General features: G+C 40.5%; 1 protein-coding gene across 1 annotated transcript in view; it reads left to right on the top strand.

The window, feature by feature from the left end:
• The window catches only part of ZCCHC24 (zinc finger CCHC-type containing 24), a 97,185-nt gene extending 84,708 nt beyond the window's left edge, over positions 1-12,477 (top strand). Inside the window, exons 3-4 of the mRNA XM_062496695.1 lie at positions 3,640-3,804; positions 12,364-12,477. Coding sequence (XP_062352679.1) covers positions 3,640-3,804; positions 12,364-12,477 — 279 coding nt within the window. The remainder of the gene's footprint in view (positions 1-3,639; positions 3,805-12,363) is intronic.
• The last annotated feature ends 1,332 nt before the right edge of the window (positions 12,478-13,809 follow it).

The raw sequence follows: 13,809 nt of genomic DNA, 5'->3' as shown, positions 1-13,809 counted from the left end.
AGTTTTTGCAGCCAAGGATAGAAACCAGGCCAAAGACTTATCTGGGCCTACAGGCAGTAGAGCAGTGTATGTTAATATGGTAACAATAAAATATTGTGCCATTATGAATAGGAGCATTACTTTGCCAGATTAACTCTGGACATAAATGAATCCCTGTCTGCAGGAAGAGTAGGAAGAGAATGCTCAGTACAGGAATTGCAGGACCTTAACACCAACCAAAGCCTATTATTAACCACCATTCAAATGGAGCTGGAGCACGGAGAAAATAGGAGGCTAGTGGTTTAAACAAGGTAAATCCCACCTTCTGTAAAGTAAGGGTTTTTAGGTTGATACTGAATGGCAAAATGTGTCTTCTTTCTCTCTTTTGGCACTTAGTTAAGGAAAAACCTCTGGTGAAAATAGTTCTTGCCCTGCAGCTGAATGAGCACTGAGATATCTCAGTTGCAGAGGGACCGGGTGCTCGAGCACCCTGTGGGCAGGGCTGGCTGCGACTGTGCCAAGGAGCAGGCTGTTTCTTGGAAATGTTTATGCAATTCAGCTGTGCTCCTGCTGGACTCAGACACTCGAAATCACAAAAAAAAAAAAAAACCAACAAAAAACCACAACACCTAAAAAAACCAAAACCCAACAGCAACAAAAAACCCCAACGACTAACAACCCAAAACACCCAGCCTCAGATCACGCAGGCCATTAGTGTATCTCACTCAGGTTTGCCTTTTACCAAATACTGTCAAATACCTGTTTTGTTTGGTTCTGCAGGGTGGAGGAAGTTGGAGGGTTGCCTTCACTGCTGTCAGTGATTCCTAATGATGTTCCCCACTAGAGAAAATGAGCTTGCTTGTTTGCGAATCTAAATTCCCTGTGGGCACAGCTTGGGAAACTGAAGATATGGGAAGGAAAATAATATCTGTTGGGGCAATGCATAAACATCCATAAAGCAGAATAGCAGAACACCTACAGAGAATGTTGTAACTTTGCCAGGAAACTAATTAGAGTCACTGACTGAGGAGGGAGCTGTGACAGTCAGAAAGTTAAAATAAAAATAAATCAAAAGCTTAGTCTAGCAATTATAGCAGGAAATTACCAACAGAGTCAAGGCTCCTGCATTCTTTTCCTGGTTCTGCTTCCGATTTACCGAGAAGTTGGAGAAGCCAGACTTTAAAAGTAGCTTTTAATTGGAAAGCCTCCATTTCTGATGCCTGGCTGTACACATAGAGGACTCCACAGAGCAGTATCTTCAGAGTTCCCTGTGCATTTGTGAGGGCAGAGCGTTTCGGGGCATTGGTGTCTCTGAAGTCACCTATGTGACCTGGACAAACCCACAGTCACTGGCCCACCCAAGTGGCCATCTCTGAAAGTTTTCCATCTGGGAATTGTGGCTGGCACAACATATTGCTGTGGGAGTCTGATATTTAAATGCTATTTATGGCTGACGTAACATATTGCTGTGGGAGTGTTATGTTCAAATACTCTTTGTAAACATTTACAAGACTTCCAAGACACACTCTGTCTCCAAAGTCAGCACTGTTACTTTTGGAAATAATGAACCCTGTGACCTGCATGTTTTCTGAAAGGACTACTGCTTGGTAGGGGCATCAAGCTGCATTTTCAAGTCTGTTTGCAGGAGTAGTTTAAGGAGAGGGTGACTTAATCAGAGAATCAAAAATTATTTGTCTTCTGTTCAATAACACACCCCTCCCCCAATCAAAACTACAAATAAAACAATCTGTGATACCTCAGGAGGAGAGGGAAGGTCTCTCAAACACAGAAGCTCTCTGGACACAGGGTTTTTATTCAATTCCATGAGAAATTGTAAATGAAGAGAGCATGTGACTTCTTACACTGAGTTGTGGTGCAAACTCCTCAGAGGCAGAACCAAATTAAGTATCAAGAATAAGGATGTCTCCATAAATTGACATTTTCCTGCACTACATTCAGTTGCAATCTCCTTATCCTTATCAAGGAACACTGGGTCAGAGAGCTACACCCTGGGTGCCTGCCAGCACTCACTTAGTTGTGGAAGTCTGAATGTTTCTCACTATACCAATCTTTTTTCTTCTGTGCTATACTACTGTAAATATGTGTGTCCTGATCAGCCTCATCTGTGTTATCAGCCAGAACATTTGCACTGGCTTGTCAGAAGCAAATTGTTACAGATGCTTGCCTGTTTGTAAAGGAGGTTGCTACTGATCCAGTCTCCTAAAGAATATTGCAATGCTGAGGAGTAAGAATAAAAAAAACCCAGAGAATGCTGTTTACTGACACTACAAAAAAATAAAAAAAAAGGCTGGAGTAGGTTTGTTGTCCCCTGCTCTTCCACCCACAGCATGCAGGGGAGAGTGCACTCAATGTTCCTTTCCCTCTTGCTCCCACGTGTGACCCAGGAGGTAACACTGCTCTCCATCTCCATCAGCCACTGAGCCTGAGTCTCAGAGCTCCTGCCAAGCTCAGGTCTTCCGCCAACCACCTGCTTTTGCAACCCGTGTTTTCACATAGAAAGCAATTTGGACCTACACATTGAGAAATCACACAAGCTCCCAAAACAAAAACAAATCCCTTCCTAGCATGATGGCTCATTTCACTTTTGTAGCGTTTATCTGGAAGCCTTAAAAAAGAAAAGCTGCTTAAGCCTGACATGTAAGTGACAAAGAACCCTTTGATAGGTGATCATAGTATACTGCCACTACACAGGGAAAGCATCTCCCTCTAGGCAGCAGCAAACTAAACACAATGAATACATGGACAGTGGTTCAACACCTGCTAGGGACTCTGGGAAAATGGTTTCATCTTTACAGCTATCCTAGCACAGCTGGATGTAACACTGTCATCTTCACATACCTCACCGTATTTTGTTAAGCACAACACACAGTTTTAGTGAGTGAATGTATGTACAAAAATAAACCTGGCGTTTGCATACAGTCATTGTCAACTCTACTGGCTTCCCTAGATAAAAAGGCTTTCTTTAAGGGACATTTAACATTAATCAGACATCACAACACCATTTGAGAATCCTTTCCTGTTTCCTTCAAAAGGCAGAAATAGTGAAACCATTTACCAAGAGCAAGAAACCAGATAAAGTTTAAAAAAGTCATTATTTCCACTAGTCAGAATGTCATTCCTTCATACTCAATCCCAGTTTGTGCACTCCCACATTGTAATATGTAGACTGCAAAAAGCGGAATTATTAAAAATCTTCTTAACTATAGGTTTTTAGTGGAAAATAGACTAGATTTCTAAACTGGAATTTCTACTTTAAAGCAATCCTTTATTACTAATGAGCTACTCCTCCTGATGCTATATATATTGCTAGCAATAATAGAGATGAATTTATCATAATGTAACTAGTATTAAAACTATATATTCAAAAAGTGAAAAGGTCTATTTCTCAATACTCAGTGTCACTAATGAGTGTTATGTTTTCTTGAACTTTTGAATACTTCTTACAGAAACTAATCTCAGAACTGTTAAACTCTAGCTTCAACATATGAACTCTTCATTAACATGATATGTCCTTCATGCTTGCCTTCAGTATCTTCTGCCCAAAGTTTCCTAATTAAAAAAAAAAAAAAATCTTTATTTTACTACTAGACACACAGCCCCATTTTCAGTCATTCACTGCTACTTCCCTTTGTTTTGTAGGCTCGTCCAAAAGGAGAAGGCCTGACACCATACCAGGGCAAGAAACGCTGCTTTGGTGAATATAAGTGCCCCAAATGCAAGAGAAAATGGATGAGTGGAAACTCCTGGGCTAACATGGGACAAGAATGTATCAAGTGCCACATTAATGTTTATCCTCACAAACAGGTAGGAGAAGTGTAGACCTGATGGCATCAGGCTTAGAACTAGGAATGCTGTTAACTTTGTAAACCATGGGTAAGACTTAAACAGAACTTGACATGGACTACAACACACCACAGAGAATGTTTCCCAGATGAGCTGTCTCAGCCCTGGAAATCTGGACAAGTGTCATCAGAGTTGCAAATTTGAATTTTCTTTCTTTCAGTACAAATACCTCAAACCCAAAATCTTTACCTTCCTTTCTTATAGAAAGACTGTGGAGGTTTTTAATCTTAGAGTAAAAAAATTCAGCTATAGCAATTGGCCTTCTAGTTCTTCTAATTCTTTTCATATTTGCACCAATTTATTGTTTCATTCCACTGGTGTCAGCAGAGTTATTTCACTTTTTTCACTTGTTGGATTTGCTCAAGGGGCTATCTCTAATTACAAAGACTAATGGTAAAGGAGAACAGTACTGAGATGACTCCTGCCTACAAAATTCCTATGACACTAACTTAATGTAAGAATCTCAAAGCTTTCGAGGTCTCTTGTTCCTTACTTCTGTTTAGACAGGTTGTCTAAAAAAATCCAAAATCCATGCTGAGTCACTTACCACATGCATGGAAGTACAGTCTTGAGGGTGAGAGAAATTGAAGGACCATTGATAGCAAAAGACCATTTATAGCACAAGTTTAAAAATATTTACCTTGTTCTTCAAAATTCTCTCCATCACTTATGTTTATGTTCAAAGGGTCAAGAAATCATTCAAGAGGTATCCCATCCACACTGTACAAGAGGCATTATAGACACAGACACGTGTATTTTTGTAGTAAAGTTTTGCAAGCAGTCCACTATGCAGAGCTGCCCCTCATGGCAGGGCTAGAGGAGTTCAATCTGCACAGCAGTACTAAAGTCAGACATACACTATGGGAGGGTTGCAATCCACACTGCTTCTGTAACCTGTGCTTGCCACCAAGCCACGTACACAGTACTTTTTGGGGAATCATCACAGCATGTAAGTGCAGCTTTCCACAAGTGACCCCTGTCACTGTTTTCATGCTATTTCCTGCTAAGGAATATTTCACTGCTATTCATGCTAAGGATGCCATAACTCACAGATGTGGAAGAGCACGTGTCTATCCATGTGTTCATGTGCCAGCAGCAAGTACTGCAGTTATTTGAGATATTCAAGAAGAGTGCATTTCAGCTAGGCTTCCCAATATAAATAACTTGCAACCAGTCACTAGCTGCTCTTCCCCAAAATGCCAACTTCGAAAGATTCTACATCCTGTTGTCGCTGCCTCACCTCCATCTGCTTCTATTTCTGTGTTACCCTTGTCATCCTTTCTAGTCCTTCTCATTCTTCCAGCCCTGTGCTGCTTCTGGTTAGCCATAACAGGAACAGGCAGACAGTGAAGGAACAGCATCAATTCATGCACAGAGCCAGCAGCAGCAGCAGGGAGCTAACAGGCTGCAGGAGCTCTGTGGTGCTTCCTACCACAGCTTCCTGTCTATATCCCTTACGTGGATTTTGTACAAGCACCCAGTGCTTGTACACCAAACTCTCTAAACATTCATTAACATTTATCAGTGGGGAGCTATTCTGCCCCATTTTGGAAAATATGTTATACCCCGTCACCAGTACTCATACTAAGAAATGTATTTTGTAAAAGCACAGTGAAAGATTTCATTAAAAGTCCAATATTTCTAGTTAGAGAATTAAAGCACAAAAAAGTAATTGTTTTATTATTTTTTAAAAAGAGCACTGCTACATCACCTCAACATATTCTGTTTATTCTTCAGATTTTATTTTGTTGGTACCTACCATAGCAGAGGCCTCATTCATGTTTGATTTCCTATGCACTTCTAGAAGTTTTTACTTCCCTCTCAATGGATGTCCTCAGTTAATTATATGCTCCTTCTGCGTTTATTATATGGGATCAGAGTATTTGCATTCTCATCTGGATCTACCACTGGACAGGTTTTCCAACTTAAATAATTAACCTAAGAAAATATGTTGCCTCCCCTGACACACCATGAGCCTCTTGCATCATTTTAACTCCATTTGAATAAAAGAAAGTGTTCCAGTTAAAGAAAACATCAGACAGACACTGCACAACAGCAAAGTCACCACAATATGTGATGTGATTGATGATAGTACAAATAATAAATGGAATTTTTTTCTCCAGTTTAACAAAAACCAGATGAACTGGAGAAGTCTGACCTCCTTTCAAGATAAGACAGTATTTACTTCCAGTGAAATAAATGATTTCTGCTTTCAAGCAATCTTGTCAATATTTCCCTTCAGCAATGTGCTGGAATTCATCATCTCCTATTCTTACTCCTTGCCCTACCTTTTGGTAAACATATAATTGTAACCTAACAGGAAAAAAGATAACTTGGAACATTATTTTAAAAAATAATGGTCATTTTATCAGCAGATGAAAATCACTGCTGGTCCCTTAACATGAGGTAACCTTTTGTCAAGTTATGAGAGCTTCCAAAACTAGAAAAACTGTAAACATCTCAGCCTATATCTGAAACAGTCAGGAACCACAGTTCCCTGGTGAGGGCATGTGATTGAAGTTTTCCATTTACCGTAGTATATTTATCATGAAAACTCACACAGGTTAAATCACACACCCCCCCCCCCCCCCATCCACACCTGGTTGTAAACAGCAGCAGACACTTAGAGAAAGGTGTGTGTAGGGGTGTGTGTGTGTGTGTGTGTGTGTGTGTGTGTGTGTGTGTGTGTGTGTGTGTATAGACAAAACAACAATCACCTCTGAGGATGCTTTCCCAGCCTCTGGTATGGCCTAGTGAATATCTCTGCATTCTCCCAGTTTGTCACCAAACAGATCAAATCTTGCAGGGTCTGTTAAATAGCTGAAATCTAAGCACATGGGCCACCAAGCCTTCCTGCATCACCATCACTGTTGAAGAGTAGGGTGCTTGTGCCCATTTGCTCAATATTCATTGCAGTGAGCTAGGAGTTTCTTCTCAAGTCCCATCCTCATCTCCACAGCTATATTTCATCTCCCCCAGCCCCTTGGACTTCCCAGTACTGTAAGGTTTGTCCATGTCTCACAAAGGATGGTTTGGTGCTGAAGTACTCCCACATAATTGGCTCAGGCAATAATATCAGAATACTGAAGATAATAATCTCCACTCTGGATAGCTCTGGGGTGGCTATTCAAGCACATATGTTGGCTCTGTGAATGGCTTGTGCAGCTATGCTCAAATCTTGATTTCCTATGCATACCTTTCCTTAGTGAGTCCCTGGAGAGGAGAGCAGCCACACTTTACTGCCACCTGCTCATTGTTCCTGGAGGTTCATTTCACTCCAGGAAGTTATCCTGGGCCAGTTCCCCACAAAGAATGTCTCAATTCAGCCCTCTGCTCTTGGTCCACATGGCCTAGCTGTGAGAATGAGCTTTTAATCTCTCTGGGGCAGGAAAAGTCTTCTCAGCACTTTTACAGCTGTGTATATATTCAGAGTGCTCTATAAATACAGCTCTAAATCTCTGTATTTAAAAGAAGTATGTATTACAAGAAGTAACACAAGGTCCTGACAGGAGGGCTGCTGCCATTCATTCCCCAGCTCATCTAGAGACTCCCAAGTAGGGCATCAGGTGATTGTCACACCTGAGCTGCAAAACTGCTCTTCAGGCAAGCTTTGCTTAATTATTCCACTGTGTTCCTCCTCCCACATTTCCACCGCTCCCTCAAGTGACAAACCTTCCCATGGGAGCACTTACAGGCGTGCACAGAGCATGTGGCAAAAACCACAGGGCCATTGAGCTCAAGCCTTACTGAAAGCCAAAGAACTACCCAGATAAATCTGCTCTCTGGCAATTTCAAAAGTTGTTTCTCAGGTAGTTATTTTAGCTACTCTAAACATAAACAGGAATCTCAGACAAGACTTAAGCCCCTCCTATTCTTCCAAGGAATTTGGATTTTGCAGTTGTTTATGTTCCTTCTTACCCTGCTTCAGCAATGGAGCCAGTCCTTATAGTCATTCACCAGCATTCTTGGCAGTGTAACAGCCCAGATGCCAAGCTCTGAATTCTTATTTTTTCCCCTTCCTACTATAGCAGCAACATCTGTGCCCATGCTTACTTCCTGGCTGGCCTCTTATCAAGGCTTCTTCTCCAACTCTGTGGCTAAGGCCAGTGCTGTTTGTGATGACAGCTGTTGCACTGGTGCAGAACCAACCATCTGGTGACTGACTTGTCCTCTTGGACACTGTTTTCTTCCAGCTGTCAGGAATTTATTGTTGGACTGGAAATAATTTGGTATGTAAATACATACCTCATGATACTCAAGTTATTACTTTCATGGGCAATTCAGCGGTCTCATTGTAATTCCCATATCTGAGTACAGCCACAGCCACCTCGCTTCCCTCAGTATGGGGAGAGGTGGGTATGATCACTCAAGCCTAATAAACTTTTCAGCAGTTTCAAGCCTACATGCATGATCTTTTGACTCTTTAGATTTAATAAACCTTCCCCAGCATGCCCACACTTGTGTACTCCAGCTATGGGAATACAGTTCGTCCCAGACTGCTGCTTTTCTGAACTCTAAAAAGAGATTTCCACCATTTACCTCATGCTGTTATCATTCATTCCTAGCTGGCCTGTCCCAGAGGAATGCTGCTGACAGAGGCTGCTTGCTCTCTCTAAGCATCCTGCTTCTGATCTGCAGCCTTCTTATCACTGCCTCTTGGATTCACATCGACAGCCCAGGGCCTTGCTAATGTCCCTCTTCCCCCAGGCAGATAGAGAAGCAGAGGGTGTGCTGCTCAGGAATGTACATTGCATATAATATTTTTTTTGCTCAGTGCCCAGTTTTTTTTATTGGACTAAAAATTTACAAATTCACAATACCATGTGCTTCTTGAGGGAAGCATGGCTCCTTAAGACTGTTAACCTAACAATTATCCTGCCAGCAATAGCTGCAGAATCTTTCTATTCACATTCCTAATCTGACATTTAATCATCTCATTTGCTGCATTAAGACTTGATGTAAATAAGTCCAGAAAATTATTTTAAGTGTTTTTTCTCATTTGAATTCTGATGTGATCCTCTGTCCATCAGTGGTGCAAGTAAACTGTTCCATTCTACAGCAGAAAAAAACAACCGTCTTCTAAATTCAAACAGAAGCAGGCACATTATTCCATTCTACATCTTAGTGGAAGCAATCTCCCTCAAGATGTCCTAGTGATGCTTTCTTTAACACCTAACACTTCATAAGGGTGAGGTTTTTTGTTTGAGGAGTTTGGGGTTTCAGCTGACTGTTGGGGAATGCAGAGGTCACTCAGTACATGTAGATTGGGCAGCAATAATTCACAATCAGAAGTTAATTTGCAGGTCAGGAATTTATATATAAATTTAAATTTCTTTCAGCTTCATTCCCCTGAGGCAATATCTTTATTCACCACCACCAAATGTTTTCCTGGTGGAGCTGCACAAGATTATTTCTACCCCGTAACTACCAGGAGAAAATTAAAGAAAGATGCACAAAAGTGAAGCCTGGAAGAATACAACTATGGATGCTTGCATTAAAAAAAAAAAAAAAAAAAAAGGACAACAAAATTTAGCTTTTACAGTTAAACTCTCTATTTGATGGAAAAAAAGAATGCCTTTCCCCTGAGGAACATAGCAGGATTTACTGTTGTTCTACAAGCCCTGTTTCAGTGCTTTCTAAGGAAAGGAGTTAACTTTTCAGCCAAATAGCCTGTCCCCTTCTCCACACCCTGTCCAAGTGCATGGCTGAGTCCTCAGCAGTAGTGCAGAGCTCTTGCAGCCTCCTCAGTTCCTGGTGTCTCCTGCAGAATTCAGGCAGTCCCCAGAGCTGACACAGTGTGCAATAGCCAGACCCGCTGCACTCCTCTTGTGCCAGTGTCCTCTCCTTCCCAACTTCTTCCACCACACCTGAGCTGGAGAGAATTACCCAGCCCTGATGGACACACAGATCTTGGACCAATATCCTACACTTTTAGCGTGGTGTAAGAAGGATTCCAAGAGTATAAGGTTATTACTTTTAGGTTCTCTTCAATTAGTAACACACAGCAGCAAACAAGAACACTTCCTACTCAGGGTGATTGAAGGGGTCTTTTTTGGCTTTACAAGAAATCTATGAAGAGGAAAGGGCAAATGGAGATAAGCTGCAATCTCATTTTATGAAAAGTTGGGTTGAAGTGGTTTTGAGACACAAACCACACAAGTACATGACCAATTTCAAAGCCTCAGCCCTCCACCACCTCACCAGAAATGCAGTCTGGGCTCTGCATGGCTTCATTCCTTCCAGCTGGCCCTTGGCAACCTGCTTTCCTGCATTTGTAACCCCTCTGTCCCCAGCCTGTGTTGTAACATACTGGTAACAATAACAGTTCTGAAATCAAAATGCTTTGCCGGCCAAAAAGCTGAGCTCAATCAACTCAGGGGGAAAGCAAACCACGGAGAGCTATTGTTTCTGAAAACCATCCAAAAACTCTTGGCGCTTCAAGGCATTCCCAATGTCCTTTGCACTATTTCCAGGAAAAATTATTCCCAAGGCCTTCCATATTAAAAAAAAAAAAAATCTGGCTTATATCAATAAACATGATAACTGCTGTATTTTTCTCTTTAATCAGAGCACAGCTAGCATGTAGAAGCAATCAGAGCTGAGTCAAATAGCCTGTTTTAAGTGTAGCATTTCAAAACTCTTATTCACTATTGAAGAGTGCAAATTAACCCCTGGGACTCTAGAACCTGGGCTTCATCGTTGTATATTTATGTAATGCAAATACTTGAAGGATATTTGTGGGCAGATGTTGGTAGAATAAGTGTAGATGAAGAAGAAAAGGCAGTTTTTCTGACCAAACACACTTGTCTGTCTTGTGGAAGAAGCAGTATCTGGACCAGTACTTGGACTGCAAGCCTAGAAACAGACTTGCTGGTTCTGATCTGAAATCTCAACATAGTGACATTGAACAAGTAAGGTAAACCTCAGTAGGGTTGCAGGACATTTGGAGATGAGGAGTCCATCTACCTTTCTCATCTGACACAGGAAATCCAATTTGCATTTGAAATGTAAATGAAGTTATACTCAAAGACCTACGTGGGGCAGGACAATAACATGGTTCAAAACACTGACTCAGAAACTAACCACTGACAATCACTACTGAATCACTCCTACAGATTGTGTTGACTAGCTGTGCAACACAGTAAGTGTTGCACTTATAATCCAGTACAATCAAGAATTTACAGACATCCCTCGTTCAAGATGATAGAATATGTTTTGCGTCGTTTTAGCTATTCAGAAAGCTGAGAAACCCTTCTACTCCCTGATTTATGAGCAATTCTTGCAGTATTACATAGCCAAAAAAAAAAGCTTTAATATCTCTGTTCCTGTCCACAGAGTTTCAGGCAGGTGGCTTGATGAAGAACTTACAAATGAAATCTTAGATGATCAGGTATATTCTAAGACTTTACAGATAAAGAAAAGTCTTGAAAATTAAGAAAGATGTTAAGAGATAAATGGCCAAGATGATGCAATTTACATTTACCCACCCACTGCTCCAAGAATCACATTTTGAAGATATAAGCAAGGGTCTAATACCCCTGTAAAAACAGTGAGATGCTTATGGCTGGTTTTCAGATTTCACACCACATGCTGTGTCTACCACAGTCCCATGGAAGAACGGATACATTTCATGAAAACAGATCAATTATGGGTTAGGGAACTTGGGGTTTTTCTCCAAGCAAATGGTGCACTTTACTAAGTGCTACCTCACATCTCTATCACTTCCCTACCTATTAGACTTCCCAAACATTTAAATTTGTCACAATATTTAACATGGGTATTTTATTTTCAGAATGATTGTGAAGCTTTTTGCATGCCAAGGAAAATGAAAGCATAAATACCTACTAAGAACAAATCAGCTTCATTTCCTCCAGTGCTGTGATTTCATGAATATTATTAAAAATACATAATCTATTACTCAGATTTAGTGCAAAGGACTGTGTCATAAGGTTGGATTTTGTTTTGGTTTTGAATTAGTTTGGAATTAAAAAAATAATTATTGATAGCTTTGCAACTGCTCTGCTTCAAAACTTTCAGCCTCAAAATCATGGGACTGCCTATTGGGAAAACTCCATTTAGCTGTGTAGTATCTGTGCACAGTTAAGACAGTTTTCTTCATGTAGCAGCTAGTCCTATCATTGGTAATCCCTCCTCTGTGTTACTTGGTAATGGGATTCCCATGCTTTAGGTGTTAATGCCTTTGGGACATCTAAGTTACTGGAGCTAAGCAAATTAACTCCTTTGTTACTGCTTTTATAAATGAAGTCCTCAATTCAGTATTTTTGTAATTTGTCTACAACAAAGTTAGCACCTGCTTTATGAAGAATGACATTAAATTGTGAGGCCATTCTGAAGTAATGTAGAGCTGAAGGGCTGAAAAAGCCACTCCATACCTTCAGGAAAGAAACACAGTACCTTTTTAATTACCAGTTAGGGCATAAAAGTAGACTTCACAGGCTTAATGAAGAGTAACCAGGACAAAACCTTGGATCTAATCTGATTTTCTTCCTGCCACTGCAGAGACCCCTGGAAAAGCCAGACGGCCTGGATGTTTCAGACCAGAGCAAAGAACATCCTCAGCACCTGTGTGAGAAGTGCAAAGTTTTGGGCTACTACTGCCGCCGTGTGCAATAAACCTTCCAAGTGGCCTCTTCCCATCCCCATCATCCTTAAAGATTCTCTGGCAGCATGCGATCAACAGCAGCACAACAGATCAAGATAAAAGCTAAAATAATTGCCAATATTGCCTATCTAATAATATGCCTTACCATTAATAGAATGTAACATTCTCCTGTGCATGTGTATGCATGCAATAGGTATTTACAGGACTGTGATTTGTATACATATATATGTACACACATAAAGTGTTAGTGATGGTGTTCACAACAGAACTGCAATTACAGGTTCTGCTGATTGTTTACACAGACCCTATATCACAGCCATGAAGTATGAAGTACTTTTCAAAAGGCAAGGAATAATATTCACAGGGAATATTTGTTGTATGTATGGCTTTTGCAGAGGTTCAGTAACTGTGGGGCCATTAATTGCAAGCACTCACCCACAACACGAACACTGTTATTATATGACAAGACAAAGGAAGATGAAACAAGCCACAGCATAAAAGGAGAATTACTGCTTTCCCAGTTTTAGTAAGTCTTAAGAGTTTTTTGCTGCTGATTTCTTAGACTTCTTTTTTTATTTGTTACCATCTCTTGGGCAGGGGTAAGGCAAAATAATTTTTGCAGGACATGTAAAAAAAAGTGAATAATTGTTTGAGGGTAGGGTTTGGGTAGAAAGGGAATGCCATAAGATTCCAAGAGGTTTTTGGAGGAGACAAAATTGGCTTGCTTATGCAACTACCAGATCCTTCTCTTGTCATATAATCCCACTGACATGGCCCCTTCTATGTGCATGGCGTGTTCCTTAGGCCACAAGCACACTAAATTTACTATGAATAAGGGGATAAGAATACTTAAAACTGACCCCAAAACCCTTAACTGAAAGATTAGCCAAACTTACTATTTATAGTAGTTTTAAAGCCACTTTCTGGAAATATTTTCATGTCCTGTTTTCTACTATAGAAATTCGTTATAATATGAAACTTGTTAGCCATAGGGATGCTTTGAGGTGTGGAAAACACTCTATATAACCCTGTTTCTTTATGTCTTCCTGAAGTACCTACCTACCTGGGGAGAAATTTAGGAATTTTATTTCATTGTCCCATTTCAGGTAGAGCTTTGCACAGGGACAGCCTGCTGCAAAGAACATCTCATCAGGGATTGGCAAATACAAACTGAAAGTACCTCGAGACAGTATCCTGTTTGTATGACTATGTGAGAGTACATTAGCAAAAGGGCACAACAAGCAATCTATTTGTAGCATTCACTAAAAAAAATGGAGGGATAATGCTTGAAGTTGGGAGGAATTTTTACTTTAGCAATTTATATTTTTATGAAGTTTCCTTTA

The sequence above is a fragment of the Cinclus cinclus genome, chromosome 7, assembly GCF_963662255.1.
Source record: "Cinclus cinclus chromosome 7, bCinCin1.1, whole genome shotgun sequence".
In the NCBI taxonomy this organism is placed as follows: domain Eukaryota; kingdom Metazoa; phylum Chordata; class Aves; order Passeriformes; family Cinclidae; genus Cinclus; species Cinclus cinclus.
The sequence above is the reverse complement of the archived record's forward strand: the minus strand, read 5'-3'. Positions and strand labels throughout refer to the sequence as shown.